Source organism: Lagenorhynchus albirostris, chromosome 10 (genome assembly GCF_949774975.1).
Source record: "Lagenorhynchus albirostris chromosome 10, mLagAlb1.1, whole genome shotgun sequence".
NCBI lineage: Eukaryota > Metazoa > Chordata > Mammalia > Artiodactyla > Delphinidae > Lagenorhynchus > Lagenorhynchus albirostris.
Genome location: NC_083104.1, coordinates 45,631,694 through 45,646,860, shown reverse-complemented (window position 1 = coordinate 45,646,860; position 15,167 = coordinate 45,631,694). Strand labels below are relative to the sequence as shown.

Below are 15,167 nucleotides of genomic sequence, written 5' to 3'. Positions count from 1 at the left end.
CAACCAAATAACTAACAGGAAGAAGAAAAAGGAATTCTGAGGAGCTTCAGTGAATCCAAGATCCATTTTTTAGTGACAACCGCACAGTTTTTTGTTGGAAAATATTATCAGTGAAAACAGTCTTGCATCAAGGGTAAAATGATGCAAATGTATTTCCTTATTTAATCTGTTTAAGTGCTTTCCTGTATAAATGATCCTCTCAACATCACTGGGCCAGTTTGGTCAGAGCACAGTACTATGAGAGGGAAGGCACAGTCTCACCTCTGCCACCGATCTTCAGAAGGCTTGCCCCTTGTCATTCAGTTATCTGCCCACATGTCACTGGCTACATGTGCACAAAAGTAGGAGTAGCATCAAGGTTACCCAGGTTTCATGTTCAGTTAGTGGGATGGAAAGCAGTTCTACCAACCAAGTCAGGGAATTTAAAGAGAAAGTACAGGATTATGAGGAAGGGGTGTCCAGAGCAGGGAGAAGGATAAGAGAGAGATAATTATGTTCAGTTACGGACGTGCTATGGAGTCTGAAATTTTATGATAGCCCGGACCCTAGTCAATTCTCCCTGGAGACTGGACTGTATGGACTATTGCTACTTTAAAGCAGCAGGCCTTGTCAAGGTGGTAGAGGGGTGACACTACAGCATGTAGCAGCCTTCCCTATCCTTAAGACCCAGGATATGGCTTCAATATAAAGAATATAATAAGCTACATACTGAGTAGTCTTGTTTTCTGGCAGAGAAATGCTAATAGTCCTTTTCTAATGCATTCAACTTCACTACCAAGTACCTCAAATTCACTCAGCTCTTGAAACATCCTGCTCCAAAACCTTCAAGGGCCACCTAATATGATATTGTCCAAGTTCTTTGATTAGCGTTTAAGGTCCTCCCCAGTAAGCTTAGGCCTACTTTCCATTATTCTCTGACTCTGCTTTAGTCACAGATTTTTGCCTTTTCCCCACTCACTGTCCTCCATGCCAGAGCTACAATCCCATAGTCTACCTCTATTCCTCTGCCCACTGTTTCCTTTTTCTGGAATATTCTTTCAACTTATTTACATGCTAGTCATCCTTCAAAGCCCACTCATTCAAGCCCCTGTCCCAAGAAGCCTTCTTTGAAACTGCTCGCTATGATATCTGCCTGGATTTCCATTCAAAGCACTTATCACAGACTGTTTTTGATACTTTCCTATACCTGTTCCTTTGACCTAATCAGATGATAAATTATTTCAGGGAAGGAACTGAGTCTAATTTCTGAGTCCTGTACAGGGCACAATATACGTGTCCAGTATTTGCTGACTGTGACTCTCAACTGTAGTTTGAAAATAGTCATAGATATTACCAATTTTCTCAAAAGTTTTAATATTTGTTTTAGACAAAATTCCACAAAGATCACACAGTATTTTTTTAAGGATGTCAAAAAACAGATAGTGTAGCTTTAAGCTGAGCCTTAGCCCAAATCTGAGTTTAGAAGCCCATTTCTCTTATAGTGCATATGATCATGTGTGGACAGCTACTTGGAGCATGAGAAGTTACAGAGGCTCCCTAAAGAGGGGAAATTAGCAAAGCTGTCAGAGACTTCTTGTGCTGCTTTCCTATAAATTACAGGTGGATTAATTTAATACATGAGAACCCAAATAATTTTTTAAAGTCTTTTGCATCAATATTATACTTTGAAATAACACAAAGTAAGAAGAATGGAATAATATATGTTGTACATTTGTCACCAATGTCTTATGAAAAATTATTATGAAAATTTTAATAGTTTAATCAGCTGTCACTGTTTTCTTTTAACATGATACTGAATAAAGTAGTGAACAATCTTTAAAAAAAACTTCTGCATCATCTGATACAGATAGGCATCATCACCATTTACCAAGATTTTTGTTTCTACATATGATGAGATCATTTCTTAAACAAATAGGGCAGGGTCTGCATCTTTCTGGACAATGCATGGCATAGGAATTTTTAAACTAATAGCTAACACTCTACATTTATTTCCCCATTAACCACCACTACTTTTATTCCCCACTTTACAAAGGAAGAAAGTGAAGCCCAAGGTCATGGCTAGTATGTGGCTAAATTGGGACCAGCACTGGTCTGCCTGACCCCAAATCTCATTCTCTGGAAATTAGCAAATTAGCGAACATTATTTTGATTCCTATAAATCCTCTTCAGGAATGAACATGCTGTGGTCACTGCTGCAGTTAGCCTTTGTTTTTCCAGAATCAAAGGACTTGACTTCTACTTTACTTTTTTAAAAATTTAATTAATTAATTTATTTATTTATTTTTGGCTGCGTTGGATCTTCGTTGCTGTGCGCGGGCTTTCTCTAGCTGTGGGGAGCGGGGGCTACTCTTCCTTGTGGTGCCTGGACTTCTCATTGAGATGGCTTCTCTTTGTTTTGGAGCACAGGCTCTAGGCGCGCGGGCTTCAACAGCTGTGGCACGCGGGCACAGTAGGTGTGGCGCACGGGCTTAGTTGCTCTGTGGCATGTGGGATCTTCCCAGACCAGGGCTCAGACCCATATCCCCTGCATTGGCAGGAGGATTCTTAACCACTGCGCCACCAGGGAAGCCCTTGCTTTACTTCTGCATGACTTTCATATTCAAATCTGTCAAGCTCTTTTATCGCTTTAATTACCCTAAATGAGTTCCTTATCTTCCTACTTCCTTTTTTTTTTCCAAAAATTTTTTTGGCTGCACTGCCCGGCATGCAGGCATGCAGGATCTTAGCTCCCCGACCAGGGATCCACCCGTGCCCCCTGAAATGGAAGCGTGGAGTCCTAACCACTGAACCGCCAAGGAATTGCCCCCTACTTATCTTTTAAGCCATCCAGCTACTGCATTAGTTGTCACTTCTTTTTTTTTAATAAATTCATTTATTTTGTTTATTTTATTTTTGGCTGCGTTGGGTCTTCGTTGCGGTGCGCGGGCTTCTCATTGCGGTGGCTTCTCTTGTGGAGCACGGACTCTAGGAGCACGGGCTCAGTAGTTGTAGCTCGCGGGCTCTAGAGCACAGGCTCAGCAGTTATGGCGCACGGGCTTAGTTGCTCTGCGGCATGTGGGATCTTCCCGGACCAGGGCTCAAACCCGTGTCCCCTGCACTGGCAAGCGGATTCTTAACCGCTGTGCCACCAGGGAAGCCCCTGTCACTTCTTTTAACACTATTGAGGCCCTACTGAGCTCAAAGACAGTGTTCAAGGAGATGCCTGCATGAACCAGACAAAATACGTGCCCTCAAGCAGCTGAAAGTACTCCACATGACCAAAGTAAAGGGTTTTTAATTTATCGTACTCAGCATGAATGTTTCCTACCAGTGTTTTAACTCAATTATGAGACAAAAGATTTTCAAAATCCTGAACCTAAAACACTGAGCTTCTACCTGTGGGATAAAGCACTTGGCAGTCTTCCTCGTTTCGTGGTTACACCCAGAGATTCTAGTTTAGTTAGAGTCCCCACGGTAGCGCTTGATGCCCTGCACTAATTCGCCAGGTAGTTATCGATTGCTCTACGAACAAATTTGGGGCTCTGTCCCGGGAAGTTCACTGCCACAAGGGGCCTCTGACACTTCTTTCCTCAGGTAAACCACCCCGATCTAGGTGGAGTCACCCGTGCTTGCAATGAGTGGCTTCCTCCCACTACCGTGTAAGCGCCAAGCCGGAGGCCGACAGCGCACGTTCGTGGCGGATAACCGCCAGGGCTTGGGAGCGGCTCCAGCGCCCCACCGCCGTCGGCGCCCCCGAAGGCAGGAACATGCTCCCTCCTCACCCGCAGCACCCCAAGGACCTGCCGCGGTTGAACTCCCTGATCCGCGGCCCCGCCCGGCCGGCGCTCGGGACACCGCCTTCGCGGTGCTCGCTGCCGCCGCCGCGACCCGAGAGAAAAAGTGCGAGAGTAATCTCAAGTACCGCCGGGCCAAGGGCCAAGAGTCCTCCAGCGTCCTCGGCGGAACCCCGGTCGCCGACCTCTCACCTCTGACGCGATCGCTACGTGACAGCCGGGGACGCGGAGTCACCGCCCGCGCACGTCGCCCCAGCCAATCCGGAGCTCGTTCCGGGCCGCCCCACCCACTGCGTACAGGCCCGCACTCACCCGCCGGCACCGACACTGGCGTACCAGCCACTGGCTTCTGATTGGTTGAGGCCGGCTGTGGGCGGAACTGGGAAAAGCCGGGCAGACTGCTGGTGCGCGAGGTGGGTCAGCAGCTGGTAGGAGCCGGTAGGAACCTGCGACGTCGTGCAGTTGTAAGTGATGCATGCCGGGGTTTTGGGAGCGGGGGACGCCGGGCAGTGGGATGGGAAGAAGTGAGGCCGCGCTGGGCCAGGCTGAGAGCACCTTGGGAGGGTTGGGGATCGCAGGACTGGGAGTGGGGGCGATGCCTGGGCTGGAGGGGGCGAAGTCTGGTTGGCGGGGCTCAGGCCCCACCTCGCGGTGCAGGGGAGGCTGGTGAGGGCGTACGGAGCCTATGAGGGGATGCAGCAAAGGCTTGAGGAGCGAAGCCTCGCGGATGGAGCTGGGGAGGGACGGGGCTGGGGCTGACTTCGGGGAACTCGTAGAGCGGGGTGGGTGAGGAGGGATTGAGAGGGCGGGCGCTCAGGCCATGGAGTCCTGACAAGGTCACAAGAAGAGAGAGGGGAGGAAAGTTGAAGGGTTGAGAGGAGGGCGTAAAACCAAACGACCTTCCTGCCATCGGCTTCATCTTCTCCCCGGGCCGCTATTCCGTTCCACGTTTGGCGACCCTCTTCGGCCCTAGGAAGGTTAACAAGGACCCGGGCATGTATCAAGCATCTCTGCCGTAATTTACATTTCTCCCGAAAAAGTAAACCTGCCAGATTAGAAATTACAAAACATAGCAGGGGATTAGTATTGGAAGCAGCCGAAATGATTCGGCAGGTTTATTCGCCTCTTTTGTTTTACCTGTGCGGGAAGCAGCTATTTCCTTCTTCGGGGTAATCCCTATGGAAGGAATCTCTGCTTTCGGAAGTACCCAGACCAGTTTGGATGAAAAGTTATGATGGATTGAAGCGGTACCACGCCCCAGCATGATAATCGTATTTGAGTTCTGTATACCAGGGGTTCTCTTGCTTCCCTGTGCACCAGAATCTCTTGAAGGGGTCTTCTTAAGATACAGATTCCTTGGGCCCTGCCCCAGACCATCTGAATCAGAATCTTCCGGGGTGGCGCCTTGCAGCCATTTTAAACAGGCTGACAGGTAACGGATGCAAAATCAAAATTTGAAACCATGGTTGTTAGATAGTAGTTCCAGTGACCAAAATGACAGGCTGTGAAGATCCTTAAGTCTTTTACATCACGTGATGCTGGGCAGCTCCAGTTCCCTTATGCCTCTTCTAGGTTCCCATGTATTTGGAAAGGTCTTCAGTAGTATCTTACCAAGTTTACAGACTACTTCGTGTTTTCCAAACTGGCTTTGAGTATCTGGTTATAGGTGCCTCTTTTTGTACCTGTTCAACTTTCCGACAGAGATCTGGGTCAGCTGCTGCAGGTGGATGAGAAAATTATAATAAAGGAAAATTCAGAAGTGGCGCTAGGGAAAAAAAAAATCTTCAAATCACACTTGAAATCGTTAGATGAATTAAGTCACTGGGAAAGAAGGTTCCATTTAATTTTAGGCATGACTGACATTTTTTACAATTCAAAGAAAGAGATGTGGGCTCCTGTTAAGGAGTGGATTTTAAATGTTTTTCAGATTAAATACATACCAGCATTATAAGACAGATGATTTGGCAATATATTGTCAATCATAAGAACCCAAAACTGTGTTATCAGGAGAGCTGGGTTCTAATCCTACCCTGCCAGAGATGTATTCCTGTTGTTGAGCAGTTCATTTTACCCTTCATAACCTTTTTTTTTTTTTTGCTTCTGTAAAATAAGCCTATTGGCATGGATTAATAATCTGGGTTTTTACTCTCAAGTTATATGATCTGTACTTACCCTGATATTTTAAAAGTGAACCATTTTGTATTTAGGTGGCTATAAATCATGAATACTTGGGAAACTTCTAGGTGGTCATTAGGAAGAGAATTATCAAAATCTTTTACTCAGGGAGTGTTACAGATATATATTATGCTAGATATATAATTTGAACCACAGAGTAACAAATAACTTTGTGATATACTGGACTTCTAATATTCCCCTTTATTTTATCCTGAAATGTGCACACAAGGTGTTCTGGATCAGAGACAGATTATCATTAGTCACTTGAGACATAATGACCACATGGTTCCCTCACACCCTGATTCTTTCCCCAGGGACTACTTTCTGAAAGCCAGATCTAATGTCCTGTTCATACAAACTGCTGAAAGGTGATCCGCCTCCCTCCTGAAAGGAAAGAGAAGGGAACTTTTGCACCATTGACCTGTTGGACAGTTAAAGTTATCCAGATGTGAGAGATTAAAGGAAAAACTACCAACTTTCTTGCTTTTAAAGACAATTCCCAAATGACTTCTTAGTTTAGGAATAATTAAGGCAGAGGAAGAAAACATGCTTTTATATATGTAAAAGAAGGTGTTAGTTTTTGAAAGTAGATTGTGGTATATAATGGTTTTGTCTCTTGTGGTTGCAAGGCTCCAAGACCTACTCAGGTTATCATGTGTTCTTTCATAGATACAATATAAGAATTAAAAGAAAAATAAGCACTTATGTACATACAGCTTGACATTTTTATTACTGACTCTACAAATGTGTATAATTGTTAGTTTTCACTAAATTTTCCTAATTACCTGAGAATAATTTTAATTGTTGAAAATATTACTTTACAATTTATTCAACAAACATTTTATGGTCTACTTTATGTAATAAGCATCATGCCAGGCTATGGTATAGACACAAGCAGGACAGGTGTAACCTCCTGACTTCAAGGAATCTAGTGAGAAAAACAGTTAAACTTGCATTTATAAGAAAGAGTTATTATAGAGAAAGCATCGGGTCCTATGGGACTGCGTAACCAAAGCACTTATCATAAACTGGGAGAGTCAGAGAAGACTTTCCAGAGCAGGTCAGTTAAGGCAAGAAACCGAAAAATGGGAGGTCTTAGCCCAGAAAGAGTACCTGAAGGAAATGAAAAGGGAAGAAACGTTTTAGGCAGAGGAAGTAGCTTGTGCAAAGGCTCGGAGGTTTAGAGAGCATCTATAAGAAGTTTAATGTGATTAGAATGTGGGGTTGGTGAGGGAGGTTGAAGGAGGATTTGTGATAAAAACAGAAAAGTTTTTGAAACTATTGCCTTTGGGAAGTTTAGATTGGTTATGAAGGAAACTAATAAACATACTGGCCTAAAATAAATACAGTATTTAATCTTACCATCTAGTACATTTATATAGTATCTTGTTGATGGTTTGTTTTGTTTTGTTTACCGCACAGCGTAGAGGATCTTAGTTCCCTGGCGGGGGATTGAACTCATGCCCCCTGCAGTGGAAGTGTAGAGACTTAACCACTGGACCGCCAGGGAAGTCACCATTTATGTAGTATCTTGAAAGCCAATCTCAAATATTTCTCTGAAACTTCCCAAACTTTTTTATCCAAAAGACATCACACTCTAAATTCTCATTGTCTCTGTTGGCAAAGTGATCACACTCTGGCATGTCTATTTTAAACAATCTAATTTGTGAAACATTATTTCAGTGTTTACGTTCTATCTCTTCAAATATATAGTGAGCATCCTGAACCTTGAGCTTGTTGAACCTTGTATATAATAAAAGCTCAGAGAAAGTAAGGGTTTATTCAATTAGCAGGTAATGGAGCACAAAAAAGAAGAGAAAGTCTAGTCCTAATTTCTTCTATCTAGCTGTGTGATACTGTACAACTCATTGGGATTAAGGTTTTCTTCTCTGTCAGATGACAGAATTGGACTCTTCCCAATGAGGATGGGGGCTTGGAGGGACAATCTCACTTTTCAAACTAAGCACTAAGCCTCCCCTCTAGAGTTGGATTTTCTTTGAGGACCTTGACTACTACTAAACCCCTTGAATAGCAGAGTGTTGAATGAGAGCTGTTATTACGGAAGGGAGTGTTATGCACATGAAAAACCCAGAAGCTAAGGTAAGACTATATGGGTAATGGCAGTTCACTTTTGAGTTTATTGTAATTGACGTCAATCAGAGACTTGTGCAGTTATATACTATGTTTGACTCCCTTTTTTATCTATGGGTAAAGTTTATAGTCTGTTCAGCTCAGTCAGAAGGAAGTATATACATAGTTACTGTGACTAAGGTGAAATTGAATTTGTTATTACTTTATTGTGATGAAATGCCTACTAGCATCCTGTGTAAAAAAACTGACCAAAAAAGGAGAATGGAGCCTTGGTCCCTTTGTGATAGAAATGAATCTTTTTTTCTGCCCTCTAGTTCATATAATCAGGCCAGTATCTTGCCTTTTTTGGTACCACTTAAAGGAATAGTCTTATAAAAGAAGTATGCTTTTAACTGCAGAACCTCATGGAAATTCTATTTCAGGAAGATTCTTCAATCACCATGTCAAGTGACACAGATGTTTCTCTTTCTTCATATGATGAAGGTCAGGGATCTAAACTTATCCGAAAAGCTAGAGAGGCACCATTTGTCCCCATTGGTAAGTTTGACTTTGATGGTCTAATAAGCTATTGTAAGCTTTAACACAGTAGAAGTGTGGTAAACTTGTTTGGTTCATCAAGAATTTCCTGAAAGCATTTATTTTTGAATATTTTTTCATATCTTGAAATATGCTTAGATTGGTATGATGTAGCTCTCATTATAAAAATTCTTCTCTGTGTAGTCAGACTTCTTGTTTTAGTGACTTATTTCAGTGAATGTGTTGGGACCCCAAGACTACCATCAGTCTCAATGATTTGCTGGAAGGACTCACAAGAGTAAGAGTTGTTATACTCACAGTTGTGGTTCATTACAGTCTCTACTATATTAACTGACTGCCTTTGGGGATGGAAGTAAGACAGAGAAGAGTTCCCCTGGCACTCTTAAAGGAATTTATTTACTGGCTTCACAAGCCCACATTTTAAAGATGATCTTAACTTTCTGGATCTGCTACTGTTTGCTTCCAATTGTGGATTTTTAGTTCTGAGGGGGGGAAATTAAAAATTCAATTTGTATGTTAGCTGGTTAATGGTCTCCTAAAGCATCCTTATAAAAAAAAATAGAACGTTGACTGATGATAAAATCATCTTGATTCCCTGCCCGCATGCATCTGACATACTTGTGACTGTCTGTTTTACAGGAATGGCAGGTTTTGCAGCAATCGTTGCATATGGATTATATAAATTGAAGAGCAGGGGCAATACTAAAATGTCTGTTCACCTGATCCACATGCGCGTGGCAGCCCAAGGCTTTGTTGTGGGAGCAATGACTCTTGGTAGGTTCCTACAGGACATTTCAAATTTGTGGCTCCCCATTAATGGATTTCTTTGTAAATAAAACAAGGTAGATACTTTTAGCTGACTTTGAAGCAGTTTGCAAATATCACTTATATTCATTTTCACATAAAAACTGAATTAATAAAAATAGTTCAAGTAGTGACATAGTTTTACTGTCTATGATATAATCTTACTAAGGTTTTAAAGAAAGAAAGAAAAGATAGCACTGCCCATCACTGAGTTTATAATTTCGTTGAAGAGTCTAGATATGTAAATAGGGTTGGTAATAAGATCCATCATCTGGGAGAGACATGATTGCTGTTTTATTGAGTTTTTGAAGGTGGAAAAGATATTACATGCTTTTATAGGCTTTATAATTAATTGACTTTATCTGGTATTATATAGCAAGAGTAACTCCTTTTAAGGCTGCCAGATAAATATTGATATTTTAACAGTCTGAGCTAGTCACACTGGCCTTGAGATACTTGGGAACTTGTGTAAAAAGAATTTTAGAAATTTGAATTGTTTAAGAAAGCAAGAATGTAAGCAGCCTGGTGCCTGGTTCCCCTTGTAAATATTGTATGCTAGCAAGGGTGCTACTTTTAGCTATTTTATGAACTGTTTTTAACTTTTTAACACTGAAGAAAATATTTAAATGCTTAACTAGCATTCTTTTTCTTTAGGTATGGGCTATTCCATGTATCAAGAATTCTGGGCAAAACCTAAACCTTAGAAGAGGAGATGCTGTCTTGGTCTCGGTGGTGCTTGCTTTAGTTAGACATCTCATATTGAGGTTATATGTTTATGTTGAAAATAAATTCTGTGGGTCAGACAATAACATTGTAATTTGAATATTGGCTTCCTTTCTTGCAGGCTTGATTTGCCTGGTGACTAGTTCACTAGCTAAGTCATTCAGGGGAGTCAGATGAGCACAAAAACATGTCACTTTTAAATGCACTCGATAGTGGTACAGTGTCCACCTTCTTAAACTGTTCTGATAAAATTAGTTGTAAAGAGGACAACATGTCAAACCTGAAAATGCTCCCAGTTGCTGCAGAATATCATATGCTTTTGATGTAATGTAGGAATCCTATTTACCCCAGTTAATTTAACTCTTTCTGACTGCCTTGTGGACTGAGTACTGTTTTTAAGGCCTGGCTGGCTCTTGAAGAACCCTTTCAGAACAGTGCACGGAATACATTATAAACCTCCCAGCAACTATATGTGTGTTTTTAAACCAAACCTAAAGAGCTGGTAACAGCTGCTTTGAAGTAGTATCTGTTTCAGAATCATAGTTGTAAACATGAGAATAACTTAACTGTAGATCCCCGTTTAGCTGTTTTGTAATTGCAGAACTATAGTTTGCTGCTGTTATATTAGAATAATTTTTAAATGGCATTTTGAAATAGAAGTGTGTATTTTAAGTGCTAATGCAAAGGTAAATGAAAAATACTTTTTAAATGTGTGCAGTCTGTTTATTTCCTCTGAAAGAATCATAAATGTTAAACTAAATAAATCGCCTGTAATGGAAGAGATTTATGAGCAAGCTGGTTTGGTCAGACATTATACAAACTATGGTATACTACAGAATGCTTTGTTGTACTTGTGAAATTCTCTTGTCTAACCTGAATTTACCTTCCATGGTGATAACATGGTAAATGTAATGTTATTAAAGTAAGTGAACACATCAAATGTCTTGTATTTATTTCAATTTGGAAAAAACTATCATTCTTCAAAGTAGCACAAGTAGTTCCAAGAAAAGAGGGAGAACATTTTATGCCTTTTGTAGGAGCCACAGTTAAAGACTATTTAACAAACAGGAATAATAGCTAACGTTTATTGAGCATTTACTGTGTGCCACACACTGCTCTAAGCACTTTTCATGTAAAATGTCATTTAAGTTTCCTAACAACCCTAAGAAGTAGGAGCTATGATCCTCATTTCATGGAGGAGGAGACTGAGGTATGAATAGTTTTAAGTAATTAACCCAAGGTCACATAAGCTAGAGAAGGTTGTAGGTTTGGGACTGGAACCTGGGCAGTCAAGCAGTAGATGCCAACAGAGACTTGAAATGTTGACCTTTGTGAAGTTAATGCTGCGTGGCAGCGGTTACCATAAATTAGTACTGTTAGACAAGAGGGTACGGCATGGTCTTGGCTTACTGCTCCACTGACTATATAACCTGGACCAATCAAGGTTTTCTCAGTTTTCTGCTAGTTAGAAATGAGAGATTGGACTATGTAATTTCTATAGTCCTATCTAGTTTATAGATCATTACATGGGTCTATGGGAAATGTGCTTTAAAAATATAAGCTATTACAAGGAACTCTTCTCAGCCTCCAGTAGACATTATAGGAGTTGCTTGTAGGCAGTCCTAACAATTATTTCATGAAGGATAAGCCTTCTATAGAAGAACAAATTTGTGAACAAGTTTCAGAAACTTTCTAATGGATGAGTACATTATTGATTTTGTTAAATAAATACTAATTTGAGAGAAACTGATCTAGACAAATCCCAGAGGATAGAAGAACAGGAGCAAAATGTTGAGACTGTAGTGAGCATATTAAGTGATCAGGAGACAATAATTAAGGGTGCTTGCCTGAAGAAGACAGTGGTAAATTAGGGTGGATGAATAGGCTGGCATCAGATTATGGAAGTTCTTAAAAGAGGCTCAAGTGGATGTAACACTACTTTTTACTGAGTCAGACCTGGGTTCATGGTTTTGCCACTTAGGAGCCAAGCAGCCATGGTTTCCTCATCTGTAAAGTGGGGACAATGTCAGTGGCCTAGGGTTGCTGGGAAGATAAAATGCAATGGTGAACATAAAAGGGCTTAGCATAGCACCTGATGCATTAGTAATCTCTGAATGGCTGCTGTTACCATTGTTACTGTTAGGCTTGGGAATGTGGCAGCACAGAAGGTGTGTGGGCCCTCCTCTCACAACTTACAGTCTAGCACAGAAGGCTGGCATTAGATCAGTGATTTCAAAAAGCATGATAAATACTAGGTACAGGATGCAGCAGACTGGGGGACCTAACCCACGGCTGGAGTCAGAGAAGGTATCCCCCAGGAAGTGGTGTTCTAACTTAAGATGATTTTTCATCTTAAGTTAGAACATCACCTTAAGACACTGATGAAAGAAATTAAAGATGATATAAACATGGAGAGATATACCATGTTCTTGGATTGGAATAATCAACATTGTGAAAACGACTATACCACCCAAAGCAATCTACAGATTCAATGCAATCCCTATCAAATTACCAATGGCAGTTTTTACAGAACTAGAACAAAAAATCTTAAAATTTGTATGGAGACACAAAAGACCCCGAATAGCTAAAGCAGTCTTGAGGGAAAAAAATGGAGCTGGAGGAATCAGACTCCCTGACTTCAGACTATACTACAAAGCTACAGTAATCAAGACAATATGGCACTGGCACAAAAACAGAAATACAGATCAGTGGAACAGGATAGAAAGCCCAGAGACAAACCCACGCACCTATGGTCAACTAATCTATGAAAAAGGAGGCAAGGATATACAATGGAGAAGACAGTCTCTTTAATAAGTGGTGCTGGGAAAGCTGGACAGGTACATGTAAAAGAATGAAATTAGAACACTCCCTAACACCATACACAAAAATAAACTCAAAATGGATTAGAAACCTAAATGTAAGACCGGACACTATAAAACTCTTAGAGGAAAACATAGGAAGAACACTCTTTGACATAAATCACAGCAAGATCTTTTTTGACCCACCTCCTAGAGAAATGGAAATAAAAACAAAAATAAACAAATGGGACCTAATGAAACTTCAAAGCTTTTGCACAGCAAAGGAAACTACAACCAAAACGAAAAGAGAACCCTCAGAATGGGAGAAAATGTTTGCAAATGAATCAATGGACAAAGGATTAATCTCCAAAATATATAAACAGCTCATGCAGCTCAATATTAAAAAAAGAAACAACCCAATCCAAAACTGGGCAGAAGACCTAAATAGACATTTCTCCAAAGAAGACAAACAGATGGCCAAGAAGCACATGAAAAGCCGCTCAACATCACTAATTATTAGAGAAATGCAAATCAAAACTACAATGAGGTATCACCTCACACCAGTTAGAATGGGCATCAGAAAATCTACAAACAACAAATGCTGGAGAGGGTGTGGAGAAAAGGGAACCCTCTTGCACTGTTGGTGGGAATGTAAATTGATACAGCCACTATGGAGAACAGTATGGAGGTTCCTTAAAAAACTAAAAATAGAATTACCATATGATCCAGCAATCCCACTACTGGGAATATACCCAGAGAAAACCATAATTCAAAAAAACACATGCATCCCAATGTTCATTGCAGCACTATTTACAATAGCCAGGTCATGGAAGCAACCTAAATGCCCATCGACAGACGAATGGATAAAGAAGATGTGGTACATATACACAATGGAATATTAGCCATAAAAAGGAACGAAATTAGGTCATTTGTAGAGACATGGATGGATCTAGAGGCTGTCATACAAAGTGAATTAAGTCAGAAAGAGAAAAACAAATATCGTATATTAAGGCATATATGTGGAACCTAGAAAAATGGTACAGATGAACCGGTTTGCAGAGCAGAAACTAAGACACAGATGTAGAGAACAAACGTATGGACACCAAGGGGGAAAAGCGGCTGGGAGTGATGGGATGAATTAGGAGATCGGGATTGACATGTATACACTAATATGTATAAAATGGATAACTAATAAGAACCTGCTGTATAAAAAATAAAATTCAAAACTTCAAAATAAAAAAAGTAAGTAGGTTTTTGTATTTTTATATTCGGGATCCTGCTATTCCGGGCAAAAAGTTATCAGCCTATTTCTAGTTAACGAGCACTAGTGACATCTGGTGGTGACAGCTGGAATTTGACTCCACACATAAATCCCCAAAGTAGCCTCTGCTTCTGTACCACGGAGTCAGAACTTTAGAGCAGAGGACTGGTCATGCAGACCACGCCTCTTGCCTCACCGATGAGGAAACACTGCTCAGAGTTTCAGGAACTTGAAATTTAGGCTCTACCCCCATTAAATTTACAGCCCATCAAAACAAAGGCCAGAACAAAGCTGAATGAACATAAAGTATTTTAAAGTTCTCATGTGTCAAATAGTGGAACTGCCAATTATTTATATACCTAATCCTGTTTGAAAGCTCTTCAAATTGAACGGGAAGTTGGAGAAAGGAAACCAAACATGCACCAGCCATGACTTGATGGCCACTTTCTTAGTGAGTGATTTACCTGCTATAAGTTCATGTAAGAGCCACTACTACTCATGTGTCCTGGCTTTATTCTTAGATAAAGAGAGCTTACTTTCCCCTTAGTCACTGAAATGGGGCAAAATAATTTGTTTTTAGCAAGACAAAAGTTAGGAAATTTTCTCCTAAATTCAGCAGTGATAAATAGTTCCAGAGTGGAGGCCAGCATCCAGTTGGTCCCCGCAGAGGAACCCAGGAACAGGTCCGCTCTGTAGTATCCTGAGCTGCTTATAACATTGGTGTTAGGCCTATTTCCTGTCCCCAGTGTAACTCTGAAGTGTCACAGAGTGACTAAAAGTTTACAAGGTGAGGTAGAAATGCCATCATCGTACCTTTCGGCTAGAGCCCTATGACCTAAACTCAGCTTATCTGCAGCTATACTTACTGCCTTCCCTACTGGTGCTCCTGAGATCACCTGTCAGGGATCTCCATCTCACACTGTCACACCCTGGGCTCAAACTCAGAAGTGTCTTTCCTTCCTCCTGTTCATTTATCACTATAAAGCCAGTCACCAAGTTCTGCCA

At 41.1% G+C, this 15,167-nt stretch overlaps 2 protein-coding genes across 9 annotated transcripts in view; one reads left to right on the top strand and one right to left on the bottom strand.

Annotated features, from left to right (window-relative positions):
* ACKR2 (atypical chemokine receptor 2) overlaps positions 1-15,167 on the bottom strand; it is an 87,812-nt gene that overhangs the window by 47,377 nt on the left and 25,268 nt on the right. The window contains exons 6-7 of one of the 5 annotated variants that reach the window (XM_060162267.1): positions 4,911-5,490; positions 4,673-4,818 (exon numbers count right to left, since the gene is read on the bottom strand). The gene's annotated coding sequence lies outside the window, so the exon portion shown is untranslated. Of the gene's footprint in view, positions 1-3,761; positions 3,978-4,085; positions 4,251-4,672; positions 4,819-4,910; positions 5,491-15,167 lie in introns of those variants that run through there. The other 4 variants (XM_060162268.1, XM_060162270.1, XM_060162271.1 and 1 more) reach the window with 4 other exon arrangements.
* HIGD1A (HIG1 hypoxia inducible domain family member 1A) lies at positions 4,094-11,043 on the top strand. 4 transcript variants are annotated; one of them, XM_060162274.1, is made up of 4 exons: positions 4,094-4,211; positions 8,462-8,576; positions 9,216-9,350; positions 10,035-11,043. In XM_060162274.1, exons 2-4 carry the CDS (start codon positions 8,480-8,482, stop codon positions 10,082-10,084), a joined length of 282 nt encoding a protein of 93 aa, XP_060018257.1. In that variant the 5' UTR covers positions 4,094-4,211; positions 8,462-8,479; the 3' UTR covers positions 10,085-11,043. The 4 variants fall into 4 exon arrangements, with proteins under 4 accessions (XP_060018257.1, XP_060018256.1, XP_060018259.1 ...); XM_060162273.1 differs by having other exon boundaries at positions 4,117-4,237; XM_060162276.1 differs by lacking the exon at positions 4,094-4,211 and adding an exon at positions 5,021-5,197.